The sequence below is a fragment of the Moschus berezovskii genome, chromosome 12, assembly GCF_049115385.1.
Source record: "Moschus berezovskii isolate FMDL1 chromosome 12, NW_MosBer_1.0, whole genome shotgun sequence".
Taxonomy (NCBI): Eukaryota; Metazoa; Chordata; class Mammalia; order Artiodactyla; family Moschidae; genus Moschus; species Moschus berezovskii.
The window spans coordinates 30,876,791-30,892,706 of NC_142471.1; the positions used below are offsets into that span (position 1 = coordinate 30,876,791).

Genomic DNA, 15,916 nt, shown 5'->3' on the forward strand with positions numbered 1-15,916 from the left:
TGGAATGATAGAGAGGGACAGAAGCCAGATTAAAATGTACTTAGAAGTATATTGAAAGTGTGATACAAAGTTGGCTAGCTTTGTTGAAGTGGTTTAAGAGCCATGTGGTGACATCCTACAAGTACCAAATGTTAAAAATTTCCTTTAATGAAAATATCTAGCTAGTCATTATGAATAATTATCAATGATGTTTTTAAAATACAAAGAATATATTTCTGTGCTGAGACTTAAATCTAGCTTTATTATTTTTCCTCCAGTTTTCTCTAGCCGAATTTTATTTATTTAAATTAATTTATTTTATTTGGAGGCTAACTACTTTACAATATTGTAGTGGTTTTTGCCATACACTGACATTAATCAGCCATGGGTGTACATGTGTTTCCCATCCTGAACCCCCTCCCACAGCCCTCCCCATCCCATCCCTCAGGGTCATCCCAGTGCACCAGCCCTAAAGCACCCTGTCTCATGCATTGAACCTGGACTGGTGATCCATTTCACATATGATAATATATATGTTTCATTGCTATTCTCTCAAATCATCCCACCATCGCCTTCTCCCACAGAGCCCAAAAGTCTGTTCTTTATATCTGTGTCTCTTTTGCTATCTTGCATATAGGGTCATCATTACCATCTTTCTAAATTCCTTATGTATGCATTAATATACTGTATTGGTGTTTTTCTTTCTGATTTACTTTATTCTGTATAATAGGCTCCAGTTTCATCCACCTCATTAGAACTGATTCATATGGATTCTTTTTAATAACTGCATAATATTCCATTGTGTATATGTACCACAGCTGTCTTATCCATTTGTCTGCTGATGGACATCTAGGTTGCTTCCATGTCCTGGCTAGTGTAAACAGTGCTGCGATGAACATTGGGGTACACGTTTCTCTTTCAATTCTGGTTTCCTCAGTGTGTATGCCCAGCAGTGGGATTGCTGGGTCATACGGCAGTTCTGTTTCCAGAATTTTAAGGAATCTCCACACTGTTTTCCACAGTGGCTGTACTAGTTTGCATTCCCACCAACAGCATAAGAGGGTTCCCTTTTCTCCACACCCTCTCCAGCATTTATTGCTTGTAGACTTTTGGATAGCAGCCATTCTGGCTGGCGTGAAATGGTACCTCATTGTGGTTTTGATTTGCATTTCTCTGATAACGAGTGACGTTGAGCATCTTTTCATGTGTCTTCTTTGGAGAAATGTCTGTTCTTTGGCCCATTTTTTGATTGGGTCATCTATTTTTCTGGAATTGAGCTGCAGGAGCTGCTTGTATATTTTTGAGATTAATTCTTCGTCAGTTGCTTCATTTGCTGGTATTTTCCCCCATTCCGAAGACTGTCTTTTCACCTTGCTTATAGTTTCCTTCGTCGTGCAAAAGCTTTTAAGTTTAATTAGGTCCCATTTGTTTATTTTTGCTTTTATTTCCATTACTCTGGGAGGTGAGTCATAGAGGATCCTGCTGTGATTTACGTCAGAGAGTGTTTTGCCTATGTTTTCCTCTAGGAGTTTTATAGTTTCTGGTTTTACATTTAGGTCTTTAATCCATTTTGAGTTTATTTTTGTGTATGGTTTAGAAAGTGTTCTAGGTTCAGTCTTTTACAAGTGGTTGACCAGTTTTCCCAGCACCACTTGTTAAAAGAGATTGTCTTTTCTCCATTGTATATTCTTGACTCCTTTGTCAAAGATAACGTGTCCATAGGTGCATGGATTTATCTGTGGGCTTTCTATTTTGTTCCATTGATCTATGTTTTTGTCTTTGTGCCAGTACCATACTGTCTTGATGACTGTAGCTTTGTAGTATAGTTTGAAGTCAGGCAGGTTGACTCCTCCAGTTCCATTCTTCTTTCTCAAGATTGCTTTGGCTATTCGAGGTTTTTTGTAATTCCATACAAATTGTGAAATTATTTGTTCTAGTATGTGAAAATACCGTTGGTGGCTTGAGAGTGATTGCATTGAATCTATAGATTGCTTTGGATAGTATACTGATTTTCACTGTATTGATTCTTCTGATTCATTAACGTGGTATATCTCCATCTATTTGTGTCATCTTTGATTTCTTTTCAGCAGTGTTTTATAGTTTTCTATCTATAGGTCTTTTGTTTCTTTAGGTAGATTTATTCCTAAGTATTTTATTCTTTTCATTGCAATGGTGAGTGGAATTGTTTCCTTAATTTCTCTTTCTGTTCTCTCATTGTTAGTGTATAGGAATACAAGGGATTTCTGTGTGGTAATTTTATATCCTGCAGCTTTACAATATTCATTGATTAGCTCTAGTAATTTTCTGGTGGAGTCTTTAGGGTTTTCTATGTAGAGGATCATATCATCTGCAAACAGTGAGAATTTTACTTCTTTTCCAAGCTGGATTCCTTTTTCTTCTCTGATTGCTATGGCTAAAACTTCCAAAACTATGTTGAATAGTAGTGGTGAGAGGGGGCACCCTTGTCTTGTTCCTGACTTGAGGGGAAATGCTTTCAATTTTTCACCATTGAGGATAATGTTTGCTGTGGGTTTATCCTATATGGCTTTTATTATGTTGAGGCATGTTCCTTCTATTCCTGCTTTCTGGAGGGTTTTTATTCATAAATGGATGTTGAATTTTGTCAAAGGCTTTCTCTGCATCTATTGAAATAATCATATGGTTTTTACCTTTCAATTTGTTAATGTGGTATATCACATTGATTGATTTGTGAATGTTGAAGAATCTTTGCATTCCTGGGATAAAGCCCACTGGGTCATGATGTATGATCTTTTTAATATGTTGTTGGATTCTGTCTGCTAGAATTTTGTTAAGGACTTTTGCATCTATGTTCATCAGTGATATTGGCCTGTAGTTTTCTTTTTTTGTGGCATCTTTGTCTGGTTTTGGTATTAGGGTGATGGTGACCTCATAGAATGAGTTTGGAAGTTTACCTTCCTCTGCAATTTTCCAGAAGAGTTTGAGTAGGATAGGTGTTAGCTCTTCTCTAAATTTTTGATAAAATTCATCTAGCTGAGTTTTAATCCTCATTTAGTTTTCTAATGAGAATTTAAAATATTATTTTCATAAACCTTGTAACTTTGCTGTTATTTGCATTCTAACCCCATGGTTTACTCTTAATTTCCTTCTCTGTAAGCCTCCTAAATTTCAGCCTTAGTGATTAGTGAATTAACACTTTTGATCTCCTATTTCTTCTAGTGTGGGTCTTTTTTGTATTTTTTTAAACTGAAGTATAGTTGATTTACAGTGTTGTGTTAATTACTGCAGTACAACAAAGTGATTCAGTAATACATATATATATATATATTCGTTTTTAAAAATAATCTTTCCACTGTGGTTTGTCGTAGGATATTGAATATAGTTCTCTGTGCTTTCTAACATTTCTTTTTTTTTTTTGCCATAGTGCACACCTAGTAGAGATTTTAGTGCCCCAGCCAGCGATTGAACCCAGACCCTAGGCAGTGAGAACACAAAGTCCTAAACACTAGACTGTCAGGGAATTCCCTTATATGTTTTAATCAACCTTTATTTTTCAGTTGCAAGAACCCTTTAAACATGTTAAGTTTAAAATATTGCTCTATCCACACTATCTGATTGATTCTGTCAGTTTTATAGAACTTTGCAGGGTACCATTAAGGTTCTTTGTTTTATACGATAATATTTGTAGATTTCTAGAATTTTACTTGTTTGATTCTCAAGAGGGCAATCTTAGTTGCAAGTATTTATGGACTACTTATTATCATCCTGCTGTATAGCAAGTCTTAACTTGGCATTAATTATCTGACATTGGTAGGGCATTTCATTTATGCCCGAGCTGTTTTTGGGCTTAACAATCTCTTTCGAGACCTTTCTGAGCCTGAAGTGCTAAGTTTTGCTAATCTTCAGGGAAATAACATATTTGAATGAATAATGTTTGTTTCAGTCTCAGCAGCAGCAGTCTCCTACAGAAGACTCAGACTTTGTGGAGACTAGAGGCAAGATAGAGAGGGCCCTTGCCTGTGTTCTCTCCTGCTTCCTTATCTCCTGATGATTGGAGTGTATGTCTTTTCCCTCTGGTAGATTCAGGTAGAAAAAAGGTTGAGAAATACTACGGTACCCTTTTGCTGTCTCTGGCTGTTTTAGGAATTATGTTCATGTTTGAATCTAAGAAATGACATAAAAGCAGAACATCTGTTTAATCGTGTCTTTAGGAAACAAAACTCAAGTGAAAAATAGTTTATGTGTTCTATTATTCTGGAGAAGACAGAGTAGAAAGTTGAAGTATAGCGCTCTACTTTCTACTTCTTACTAAGTTAAATTTTCCCTTTCAGGTTTATTAATTTAAAACATTGAATGTTCAGAGAATAAGTTAAGTGTAATAAGAGATTAAAAAATCTGTATATCTTTTGTTCTGCCAACAGAAGTTAGATTGGCAGAACAAGATACTCTAAATGAAAAAGAGAACTGCATTTAATTTAGTCCCACATTCAAACAGACATTTTACAAGCAAATATTAACATTAACTGTTTCAATGAGAAGCAGTTCCATTTCATTAGTAAGGATTGTGGACCTGATGGTATATTTACTTTTACATTTGTAATTGTAATTTATATCTTGCCTTCCAGAATGAATTTGAGGCAGTGTTTTAAGTATGTAACTGTGTCCTCAAATCTAGCAGCTTGGCTCGCTCTTGGTGGTAGGTCAGGTTCTTAGGAAGGGTGCAAGCATCAAGGAAGAAATAAGGAAGATAAAACTGACAAAACCAGCAGAGACAAAGAAAAATAAAGGTTATTGAGATCTGATGGAAAGTTACCTGATTTGGGGCAGGGAAAATCATATTGGAGAACGAAATACTAAGGAGAGACTGAACATTTTGAAGTTTGGGATTAGAGAGCTAATCTGCCAGTAGAATAGTTTAAAATGGATCTTACATTTTGATATTAATTTCTCATTGAAGTGCTTTCTGCTCTGTAGTAACCCTCTTGTTTTTTCGGTCTTTTAACTTCTTTCAATGGATCATCAAAGGTCTTTCTTGGTGAATGCTACATTGTACTTAAAAATATGTCGGTTCTTTTCAAATATCTTTGATTTCTAACATAATTCCTCAGTGATAACAGAATAGACTGTATTAGACCATGAAATTTTTGTACCTTATTTTATGTCCCTGGGTATGTTCCAGTGTCTCCTGATTTATAGTCTATGGAAACTAGAATTTTTATCCTACTGTTGTGTGAAAATTATATAAATCTTAATTATTTTGGCTTGGTTCGTAGTATTTTTCAGTTTTACTTATCCTTCTACTTTTCTGTATATTTATTCTGTTTTTGAGAGTTTGATACTGAAACTCCAACTAAAAATCTTAATTTATCTACTTAAAAAAATAATTGTGATATATAGTGGAACTACATGTAACTTTGTTCTGTACTTTCCAAGTCTCCTGTAAATGTGTTATCATACTTTGATAATTTAAAAAAGAAGAAAGAAAGATAATGGATCTTGTAAATTTATCGCTGAGGACAGGTGTACTCGAATCTGCAAAGTAGAGTGTCTTTTGAGTGATTTGATCACAGTTAAGCTGTCATTGCCTTCTTCTTGCCTATAATATGGATCTTTTTTATGGGCTACCTTCACTATTCCCTTTTAAATTCTTACCCTGAGACTTGAAAAGTTGTCATTCAGTCGATAAGTTTTGTGTGACTCCATGGATCGCAGCGCGCTAGGCCTCTCTGTCTTTCACTATCTCCTGGAGTTGCTCAGATTCATATTGATTGTGTCAATGATGCCATCTAACCATCTCCTTCTCTGTCTCCACTTTTTCCTCCTGCCTTCAATCTTTCTCAGCATCAGGGTCTTTTCCAGTGAGTTGGTTCTTTGCATCAAGTGTCCGAAGTATTGGAGCTTCAGCTTCAGCATAAGTCCTTCCAATGAATATTCAGGGTTGATTTCCTTTAGGATTGAATGATTTGATCTTCTTGCTGTCCAAGGGACTCTCAAGAGTCTTCTCTAGCACAATTCTTTAAAAGGAGGAAAGGTTTTTTATGGGGAAGGAGCACAGAAGAGATGAAATTGGAGAGGGAGAGAAAATTGGGCAACAGATAAAAGCTGTCTTTTTTTTGACTCTACAAAAGAGACAGTACTCCCTCTTCTATATTGTACTTAACTTTATTGTAATATCAATACTTATGACACTATGAGCAGTTACTTTTATTCTGATTTGTTTACTGAATTATGAGATCCCTAAGGGCAAGACAGGCTTCCCTGGTAGCTCAGAGGGTAAAGAATCCGCCTGCAATGCAGGAGACCTGGGTTCAATGCCTTGATTGGGAAGATCTCCTGGAGAAGGGAATGGCAACCCACTCCAGTATTATTGCCTGGAAAATCCTGTGGACAGAGGTGCCTGGTGGGCTATAGTCCATAGGGTCGCAAAGAGTTGGACACGATGGAGAGACTAGCACACACATAAGGGCAAGACATGTTTGTTATTTCTCTTTCACTAACCATCTAGAGAAGGAACGTAAGGGAATTCCCTGGTGGTCTAACAGCTGGGACTCCCTACTTCCATTTCAGGGGATATAGCTTTAATCCCTGGTCAGCAAACTAAGATCCTACTGGCCTCATGGTATGGCCAAAAAAAAAGGAGCTAGTATATTAAAAGTGTTTAATGCTGTGCTACAGCATTGTTAAGCACAAAATAGATGTTTAAAAAAAAAAAAGGAAAGTTATATTGATTGAGTTCCTATTTTGTATAGACAGGGATATCTTCTATATCTTTGCTAAGACAGAGATATCTTCAAATCCACTGGTTTCAAACTTTTTAGCTTCCATGAAAATGTTTTGATAAGTAAGTACTTCCTCACTCATTATTTATGATTTTTTTATTTTAATGTTAAATAAAATTGGTAAGTCATTCTTTTACTGGAGTCTAAGTATCATAGTGAACCTACTATTCATTATACATTTATAAAAAGATACAAACAGCTTCTTTCTTAACATTAAAAAATTTATATTCCTTTCTCTGTTTAAATTTGTATTTCTATTACACTTTTCCCACCAGATTTCATCCTTTTGTGGTGTATTTTTTATGCATTGATTATGTTTTGTATATATTATATATACATTATGAAGGCAATATATTTTTATGCATGCAAGGCTTTCTTGCATATTGATCACTCTGTCGTATGTCTTTGAACAACTCTATGTATGAAGTCAAGTTTAAAATAGTTTTTCTAGTTATTTTAATTAGCATACAGTTAGTAAAAATATAAATGTATTAAATGTTAAATCATTATTACACAAGAAAATAAGTTTTTGGAAATGTATCTTTTAATAAGATGGATGAAACTGATCTTTAATTTTTTTCAATTAATTGAACTTTTGTGGATAAATAATTCCCAGTGCTACAGTAAGACAATGTTCAGCAGCAGTTTTATTTCCCCCCTTTTTTTCTTTTAGAGATCAAAGTTCTGAAAAGACTCTGATGCTGGGAAAGGTTGGGGGCGGGAGGAGAAGGGGACGACAGAGAATGAGATGGCTGGAGTCCACCGACTCTGTGGACATGAGTTTGAGTGAACTCTGGGAGTTGGTGATGGACAGGGAGGCCTGGCGTGCTGTGATTCATGGGGTTGCGGAGAGTCGGACACGACTGAGCGACTGAACTGAACTGAATGGACAGTTTTGTTTCAGAAATTTTTACTCCATTATTTGAACTTTTCTAACGTCAAATGATTTATCATCAGACTTATTTTTATTTATCTATCAGCTGATAATTTGATTAAGACCTTTATCAGTTTTGTTGGAAGCAAAGAATAGAAATCACCTGACTTGCCAGAGTCATTAGAGTCGTTAAAGATGTGAAATTCTGGGAAGTATACCAAAAAGGCTTTATTAAAGCTTCTTAATGTAATTATATTAAGTAGTAATTATATCTGTTAGTGTTTTATTCATCGGCATTGTTCAGACGGTATTGAGAAAAGCTAAATCTTGTTAACTTCAGTATATCTATGTCACAAGGGTATTTTTTTGATAAGATGTTTTTATCAGGTGACTTAAACACGTTTTAACCAAAACCATTTATTCAGTCTAAAGCCACTGTCTATCTTGAAACCTTTTTGGCGAAATTGTTCTTTCATTGTCACACCAATGAGATTTACTTTCATGATGTAAGAAGTCTGACTTCATTGTTTCAATTCAAATAAATTGATTTGATTCATGTTCCTGTAACAACCATCTTTGATAATTAATCCTTGGTAGATAAATGTAAGGCAAGAAGACTTGTTTAAAGAGTGTTACTTGGAAGAAATAAATTGACTTTGTCTTTCTTGTTCTTTTTTAGAAACTCTCTTAGCTTTGCTTCACAGACCTCTCCTTGAAAAGGAATGTATTCTCTGATGATGAACATGGGCTAGAAATGATGAACTTTTAAAATGAAAATTGTAATCAACTTCTGAATATATCTGAAAATAGAACATTCTATCCCAATTCCTCATTTTAAATTTGTCTTCATTCTTTACAGTAATAGTGTATAAAACAGAAAGCCGTAGAGTCAGTTTGTAGTACTTTAAGAAGGCTTTGAAGACAAAGTATTATGAATCATTCCTTGTTTAATACTTCAGAGATTTTAGTACTTAGGCATTGCAGTATGGTTACATTTAGGATGGAAAAGATGTGTGCCATTCTTTTTATAAAGTGAATAAAGACACTTGTGGAAGGGGAGGCAAGAAAGGAGAGTTAGAGGACCACTCTGCTGTCAGACAATTAGTTTTAGAAAAAGGATGAGTACAAGTGGAAATTGAAGACCTGTCCTTTGTTGTTTGCCTATTTCTGTGACCTTTAGTAGTATAACTATATGATATTGGGATGTCCCTATTCTTATATTTATGGTAGCCTCTATTTTATAGTCAGGGAAACTTATAGTTGAAAGAATTGCCTGTGGTCACTAAGCTTTTTAACGGTTTAGTTAAGAACTCCAAAGTTTATTTTTCCTCCTGTGTTACATTACCTAGTACATAGTCTGGTATATAATAAATGTTTACTGTATATTGCTTTTTTCCCTATTTTGGCCGTACAACATGGCATATGGGATTTTAGCTCCCAGACCAGAGTAGGAACCCACGCCCCCCTGCTTTGGAAGTGTGGAATCTTAACCACTGGACCACCAGGGAAGTCCCTACTATATATTTAATGAAAGAATAGCTTTGTATTGTTTTGTGAACTATTAAATCTTAACCTTGGAGTAGTTTCTTGAATTTTTGTAGTGCTAGATAAATGTAACATTATAAATGAGTCACTACAGAAGAATATTGAAGATACCTCATATTTTTAAAGTATGGTCAAGTTCATCTTCCTTTCCTTACTTAGGTGGTGTTGGTGGAAGTGACTAATAGAGCATCAAAGAACTCAGACATATTTTTAATGTTTTATCACTTAAGATAGAGAGCTGTTATCAGTGTAGTAGTGTTTATTTGCTTGGGGTCAACTGGCTGTATGTAGACACTACAGTCAGATGTCCATGAGGCAAGCATACTTTGACCAGTATATTTTTGTTTTTGTGTTACAGGTATTCTCTTAAACCTAATGACCAGATTTTGGCTGAAGAGAAACATAAGGAACTGTAAGTGTATTAAACCCTAGGCTATACATAATTTAGACTCTGTCTGTGGATTAGATGTGTAAACAATCTGATTTTTAAAATTCCATGAGGCTTTACAATCTAAAGATGTAACCAGTAGTATGTTCTTAATCCTAGTAGGATTAGGATAAGTTATACTACATAAGGTTAACAAAATTGTTACCACATGCACATTAAAATATGTTTTAATAATATTGTGTCCCATCATCTGGACTAAGGGCATATGGGAAATAAGTTGTTTTGTTTTCTTTCCCCAGATAAAGTATTAAATTGTCATTGTTAATTGTTAATTTTAGCTCTTGCTCAGTTGACTTCCACCCTGTGCTTAAGGTGGAGCCATGATTTTGTCACCTTATGAAAAAGTAAATGCTTAAGCTTGTTTAGCACAAGGTTAAAAAAACACTTTAAAATTATAGATGTGAATATAATTTTGTTTCTTTAAAATTTTTTAATGTTCATAGGATTCTCTCTTTCAGGTAAAATAACTGTAGACATGATTTTGGAATATCTCTGTTGCTGTTTTTCTGCCCTATGGTATTATCTAAAAAAAATTACTGCATTACAGGAACCTTGAGGTTTTTAGCTGAAAATTACAGACTTGGTAGTTTTAAAAATTCATCTCTTGTTTTTCAGTATCATAGGGTTGTTCCAGGAGGGAAGCTAAAAAAAAAGAGTCTGTGCTTCTCTTTTCTAGTCTACCTTTTTTTCTCTGTCATGCGATGAGAAAGTTCTGATAACATTAATTATTATGCAAATATTTAATATCAAGTAATAATGTAGAACTAAGAGTTTGAGGCTTACTATACCTTTAGGTTGGACTTAACATTATTATTATTGTTATTATGTGTTTTTAGAATTGAAGTACAGTTGACTTACAGTGTTGTGCAGACCACACTTATTCTCAGTGATCGTTAAGGTTCTCTCCTGTTTATAAACACATTGGTGAATTTTACAGACTTCCTTGGGTGTTTCCTTAATGTTTGACATCTAATTCAAGTCCCTTGATGTTTAGTTTAAATGAAATCTTCATTTGTATTCATGTGTATGGAGAATAACTTTCTGTAGATCAAGTAATTTTCAAGAGTCTTATTTTCTTCCCAAGGTTAAGTAATGATTTTTCTGAGTACTTTTAACTGTTTTAAAAAAACTCTGTCCTGGATCTTTTCCATATTATTTTCTTCCCTTTCTTTTATTGAAGAGATTGCAGAAAGTGTTAATCATCAAATGGTAGGCTCAGCATGCAGGGAAAGGATATCTTTAAGAGTTCTTACAATTGATATATCCCACTATTATGCTAGCCTTTCATCATGTTAATCATAAAATGGTAGGTTCAATGTGAAGGGAAAGGATTTCTTTAAGAGTTTTTATAGTTGGTATATCCCATTGTTATATTAGCCGTTCACCAGTGTTTTTATATTTATGTCTTCATTTAATTATAATCTCCAAGTGGGTTCTCAAATTTATTGTCAAGGAGTTTTATATAATTTTTTTCTTTACAACCAGAAATTGTGAATGAGGGTACATGATTGTCACTGTACCATTGGTTGATTGCTTGTTATTTATAGGTCTTATAGCATTGCTTTTTTGATTTGGGAATTAGGTAGTCAACCTAGAAGTTCTTTGGGGCTTTTCTGATAGCTCAGCTAGTAAAGAATCCACCTGCAATGCAGGAGACCCCGGTTCGATTTCTGGTTGGGAAGATCCCCTGGAGAAGGGATAGGCTACCCACTCCAGTACTATGACCAATATTAAAAATACCAGAAAACTGCAATAATGTAAATATTTTCATATTATTTAATATGTAGCCCATATTAATGTTATTCATTTACAGTTTTTTACAGTTTCTTTAGTCATCTGTGATATAGTTGACCCTCAAGAATAGGCTGATGTTTTTCTTTGACTTTATTATGAAAAATTTTAAATGTACAGTATATAATTAACCATATACTCACCACCAAGATTTTTTAATTGACATTTTACTCTACTTACCTGTCCATTCTTTTGTCCATCCATGACTTCATCTGCTTTTTGAATGCATCTCAGAAGTAAATTGCAGACATTAGTATGTTTCCCCATAAGTGTTTCAGCATGCATGCCATCACCTAGAGTTCAGTGTTTTAAAGTTTTTTGTATTTACATGTAAAAATTTTCATACATTGAAACACACAAATCTTCAGTGTACATTTGCTGAGTTTTGACAGATACATGAGTGTTTGTAACCCAGTTCTCTATCAATGTCTAGAACATTATCATCATCCCTGAAAATTCTTCCCTTATTCCTCTTTGTGGTCACTTTCTGCTCCTACCCTCTGAGAGGAACTGTTATTATGATTCTTTTTCAACTATAGATTAAGGTTTTCCTGTTCTGAAATTTCTTGCTAATGGAATCATATGTCTGTTCTGTTTTATATACTGCTTCTTTCACTCAGTATAATGTTTTTAGATTCTTTCATGTTGTATGAATTTGTTAATTTCTTTTTATTGGTTATTAACATTCCATGTTTTATCTGTTCTCTTATTGGTGGACATCTAGGCTGTTTCCTTTCATTTTAGCTGCTATGAATAAAGTTGCTGTTAATATTTTTGTACAAGTCTTTTGGTAAACATGTTTTCATTTCTCATGGAAAATTACTCAGGAGTAGATTTGCTGCTGAGTCACTAGGATATAGGGTAACATTATATTTGTTCTATAAGGAACAACTAGATTTTCTTCGGAAGCAGGACTGTTTTTACATTCCTAACAGAGATATATGAGAGTTCTAGTTGCTCTACATCCTCATGAGCATTTGGTGTTCGATGGTCTTATTAATTTTAGGTATTCTGGTGGATATGTAGTTGCATTTCATTGTGGTTTAATTTTCATTTCCATGGTGACAATTGATATTGAGCATTTTTTCATTTGCTTATTGGCCATATATATTTTCTTCGGTGAAGAATCTGTAAAATCTTTTGCTGATGAAAAACATTGGATTATTTTGTCTTTTTGTTGATGAGTTGTTGAAATTCTGTATATATTCTGGTTACCAGTCTCTGTCAGCTATATCTTTTACAATTTTTTTCCTCCAGTCTCAGGCATACCTTTTTCCCTTAATAGTTTCTTTTGATAAGCAAGTTTTAAATTTTTATAAAATTTAATTTATGAATTTTTGCCTTTATGATTATTGCTTTTTATGTTCATCTAAAAAACTTTTGCCTGCCCTCAGTTTATGAAGATACTCTTATATTTTTCTTTAAAAACTGTGATTTGAGCTTTTTTTTGTTTAGGTCTGTGATCTGTTATGTGTTAATATTTGTCTGTGATGTGAGGTAGATGTTGAGGTTCAGTTTTCTTTACCTGGATGGATATCTAGTTACTTCAACACCATTTGCTGAATAGACTTTACTTGTCCACTGAATTGCTTTGATGCCCTTGCTGAAAATCAAATAACCTTAGAAATATGGATTTATTCTGTTCTGTTGATTTACTTGGCACTCTTTATGCCAGGAACACAGTATAGTAAATATTGAAGTCAGTTGCTGTAAGTCCTTCAACTTTGTTCTTTTATGAGATTACTTTGAATATACTGGATCCTTTACATTGCTTTTTATTTTAGAATCAACTTATCAGTTTCCTCACAGAGACCTTTTGGGATTATCATGGGGATGTTGAATCTATTTCAGAAAGAAGCGACATTTTAACAGTATTTAATTCTTCTTTAATTACTCTCGGCAGTGCGTTGTAGTTCTCAGTGAAGAAGTTTTGCTTGACTTTAGGCCACATGAATTTTAATACCACCCTTTATGACTGATTTTAGAAACAAAAGATTGAGGGTTTTACATTATATTTTCACCTTGAATGTGTTAAATTTGGATAGATGATTTTTTCTTCTCACAGTGGAAAATCTTCTGTATTTGCATTCTTGTAGATTTTTATTTCTCTTTGAATATATCATATAATAATTATTTTTATAAGTTAACATTTATCACTGAAAGTATATTGGAGTTACTATTTTTCTGCCATTTCTCCATAATTAGCTGTGTAGGAAAATTAGATATGTTCCTAATCTTTGCCAGTTGTTGTTAAAATTAGTATTATTAGGCCAGTTCCAGAGACTGGAAAAGAGAGGTAGGTATTTAGCTCAAATTTGTCATAATTAGTAGAGAAACTCTTCAAGGTGTGTAGTGTGATGAAAGATTAATAGCTCAAATTTTTAATTTAATGCAAATACTCTACAAAAAATTGTATGATATGACAGGAAAATACAGTTGCATTATTGATGGAAGCAGATTTTTTGGTTAGATCTTTTCTTTTGTCACTATTTAGCATTAAACAATTGCATGTTTTCTAGGTTACTCTTTGCTTTACTTTATTTATTTAAATTTGAAAAAGATGTTGGAAAGGAGTCTAGAATCTTATTAGGATTTAAATGACCTATGTTTTAATACTTAATATATACACATTTTATAGAAAACAAATTTTTCAACTGTCTTAAAAGGCAAGTGCCATACTCTTGGATTAATCTAAAATGATTTTTCTCTTTTTCCAGTGCAATTAAATAGTTAACTGTATAGAATATTATGTAGTTGTTAACATGTTTTTAGGAAAATATTTAATATCACAATGATTAAGTAATTGAAAAAGCTTGCTTACAGATACTGTAGAAGAGAACTGTAGTACAATAGTAGATCTCTGGGTAATAGGATTATGGGTGAATTTTGTTTTTTTTCTTGTCCTTTTATGTGTGTTTTAAATCTTCTCTAATGGGTTGTATTAATTCTGTAACCAGGAAAAAGAAAGAATAAAAGAATTGATAAATTCCCTAAATTTAAATTGGTTATTAACTATATTATATGTTTCAGGATGAACTTTTTCAACTTTATGATCATAATTGGTGATCTAAGGAAACATAAAAATGAGGGTCTAAAGGTTGAAATGACACAACTTAATTTTTTTTTAGTGTAACATGAAGTCTTCTTTCTTAATAACTAGTGCTTATGCAACAGGATCTTAAACTTGTTAGTACATGCTTGATTGATTTGGCATTGGTTGATTATCTTAATTCTTTTGACTGCTGGTTCTCTGTAGTTTTTGACCTGTACACCTAAGAAAACTTTCAGTTGGGTATGCCACTGTCAGAACAGAATAGTAATTAAAAAAAACTCAGCAGCAGCCCTTCATGAAAAGCTGCTTATAAATAATTTCATTTGTATTTTATACATAAAATAGCTGAGATCTCTTTATGTTTAAGACCAAGCTTTTAAAAATATGAGAGGTGTAGCTATAAAACAAATAAAATTATCCAAATTAATAATTCCATGCTTTATTCCTATAAAACAATATTATTTGCTTCTTAATTATAATCTGCTGAAAATCTTGATATAAATTGTAAAAATGCAACATTAAATTAACTGACCTATCGAAAGTCTACATTAATTCTTTGTATGCCAATAGACTATAATAACATTATTTTGATATTAGTTTGTGGTAAATATTACGTATGCTTTTATTTAAAATAACCTTAGTACCCAAGATGTCATAATGCAGACTCCATATACGTTTAGTCACTTGTGCTTCTCACTTGTACTTGTTATTTCCTTATTTGGGGAAGACTGACATGCATGAAAACAGGGAAGATTGGTCAGCAACGAAAATGACACTTGTTTGTTTTAAGCATAATGGCTTTTCTGAAGTTGCTGTTTTTCTGTGTACTGAAGATACTGAGAGGTGATTTTTAAGTGGGGAAGACCAAGAAATTAAATTTGTGATCTGATTAATCCAAGACTATAGAATTTATACTTTGCACTGTGTGTGATCCAATAATGAACTGGTTTCATTAGTCTTCAACAGATTTTTCTGTCTTCTAGAGTTTTAGTTTTCTGGGTGGAGAACTTAAAATAAATGAGAAAAATGTCACTATTTCATTGAATAAGTGTTTTTTCACCTACTTACCAGTTGCTCTGCTAGGCAGTGTTTAAGAGAAACATTTATCAATGTAGACTTACTCCCCAATTAATAGTTCACATTTTAAAAGTTTTGTAATTGGAGATTTTGTAATAGTGCATTCTCTTACTGTTGGACATCTACAGTTATAGGAAATAGAACTCTTTTGTTTTTATTTATGAATATCTAAATCTATATTACATTGAATAGAATATTGAGATCAGATCATAAAGATTCAGATAAGGAAAGATAAAAATTGGCTTGAGTAAGAGATAAATTTAAAAATATAAGTAAATTCAAAAGAATTCATGCCATTGAGCACATACAGATGGAGAAGGCGATGGCACCCCACTCCAGTACTCTTGCCTGGAAAATCCCATAAACGGAGGAGCCTGGTAGGCTGCAGTCCA

The 15,916-nt window shown here is 33.4% G+C and overlaps 1 protein-coding gene across 2 annotated transcripts in view; it reads left to right on the forward strand.

Annotated features, from left to right (window-relative positions):
- Nucleotides 1-15,916, forward strand: part of ADK (adenosine kinase) — a 566,284-nt gene that overhangs the window by 54,955 nt on the left and 495,413 nt on the right. For both annotated transcript variants that reach the window (XM_055425401.2, XM_055425402.2), the window contains exon 3: nucleotides 9,515-9,568. In XM_055425401.2, the coding sequence (XP_055281376.1) occupies nucleotides 9,515-9,568 (54 nt within the window). The remainder of the gene's footprint in view (nucleotides 1-9,514; nucleotides 9,569-15,916) is intronic.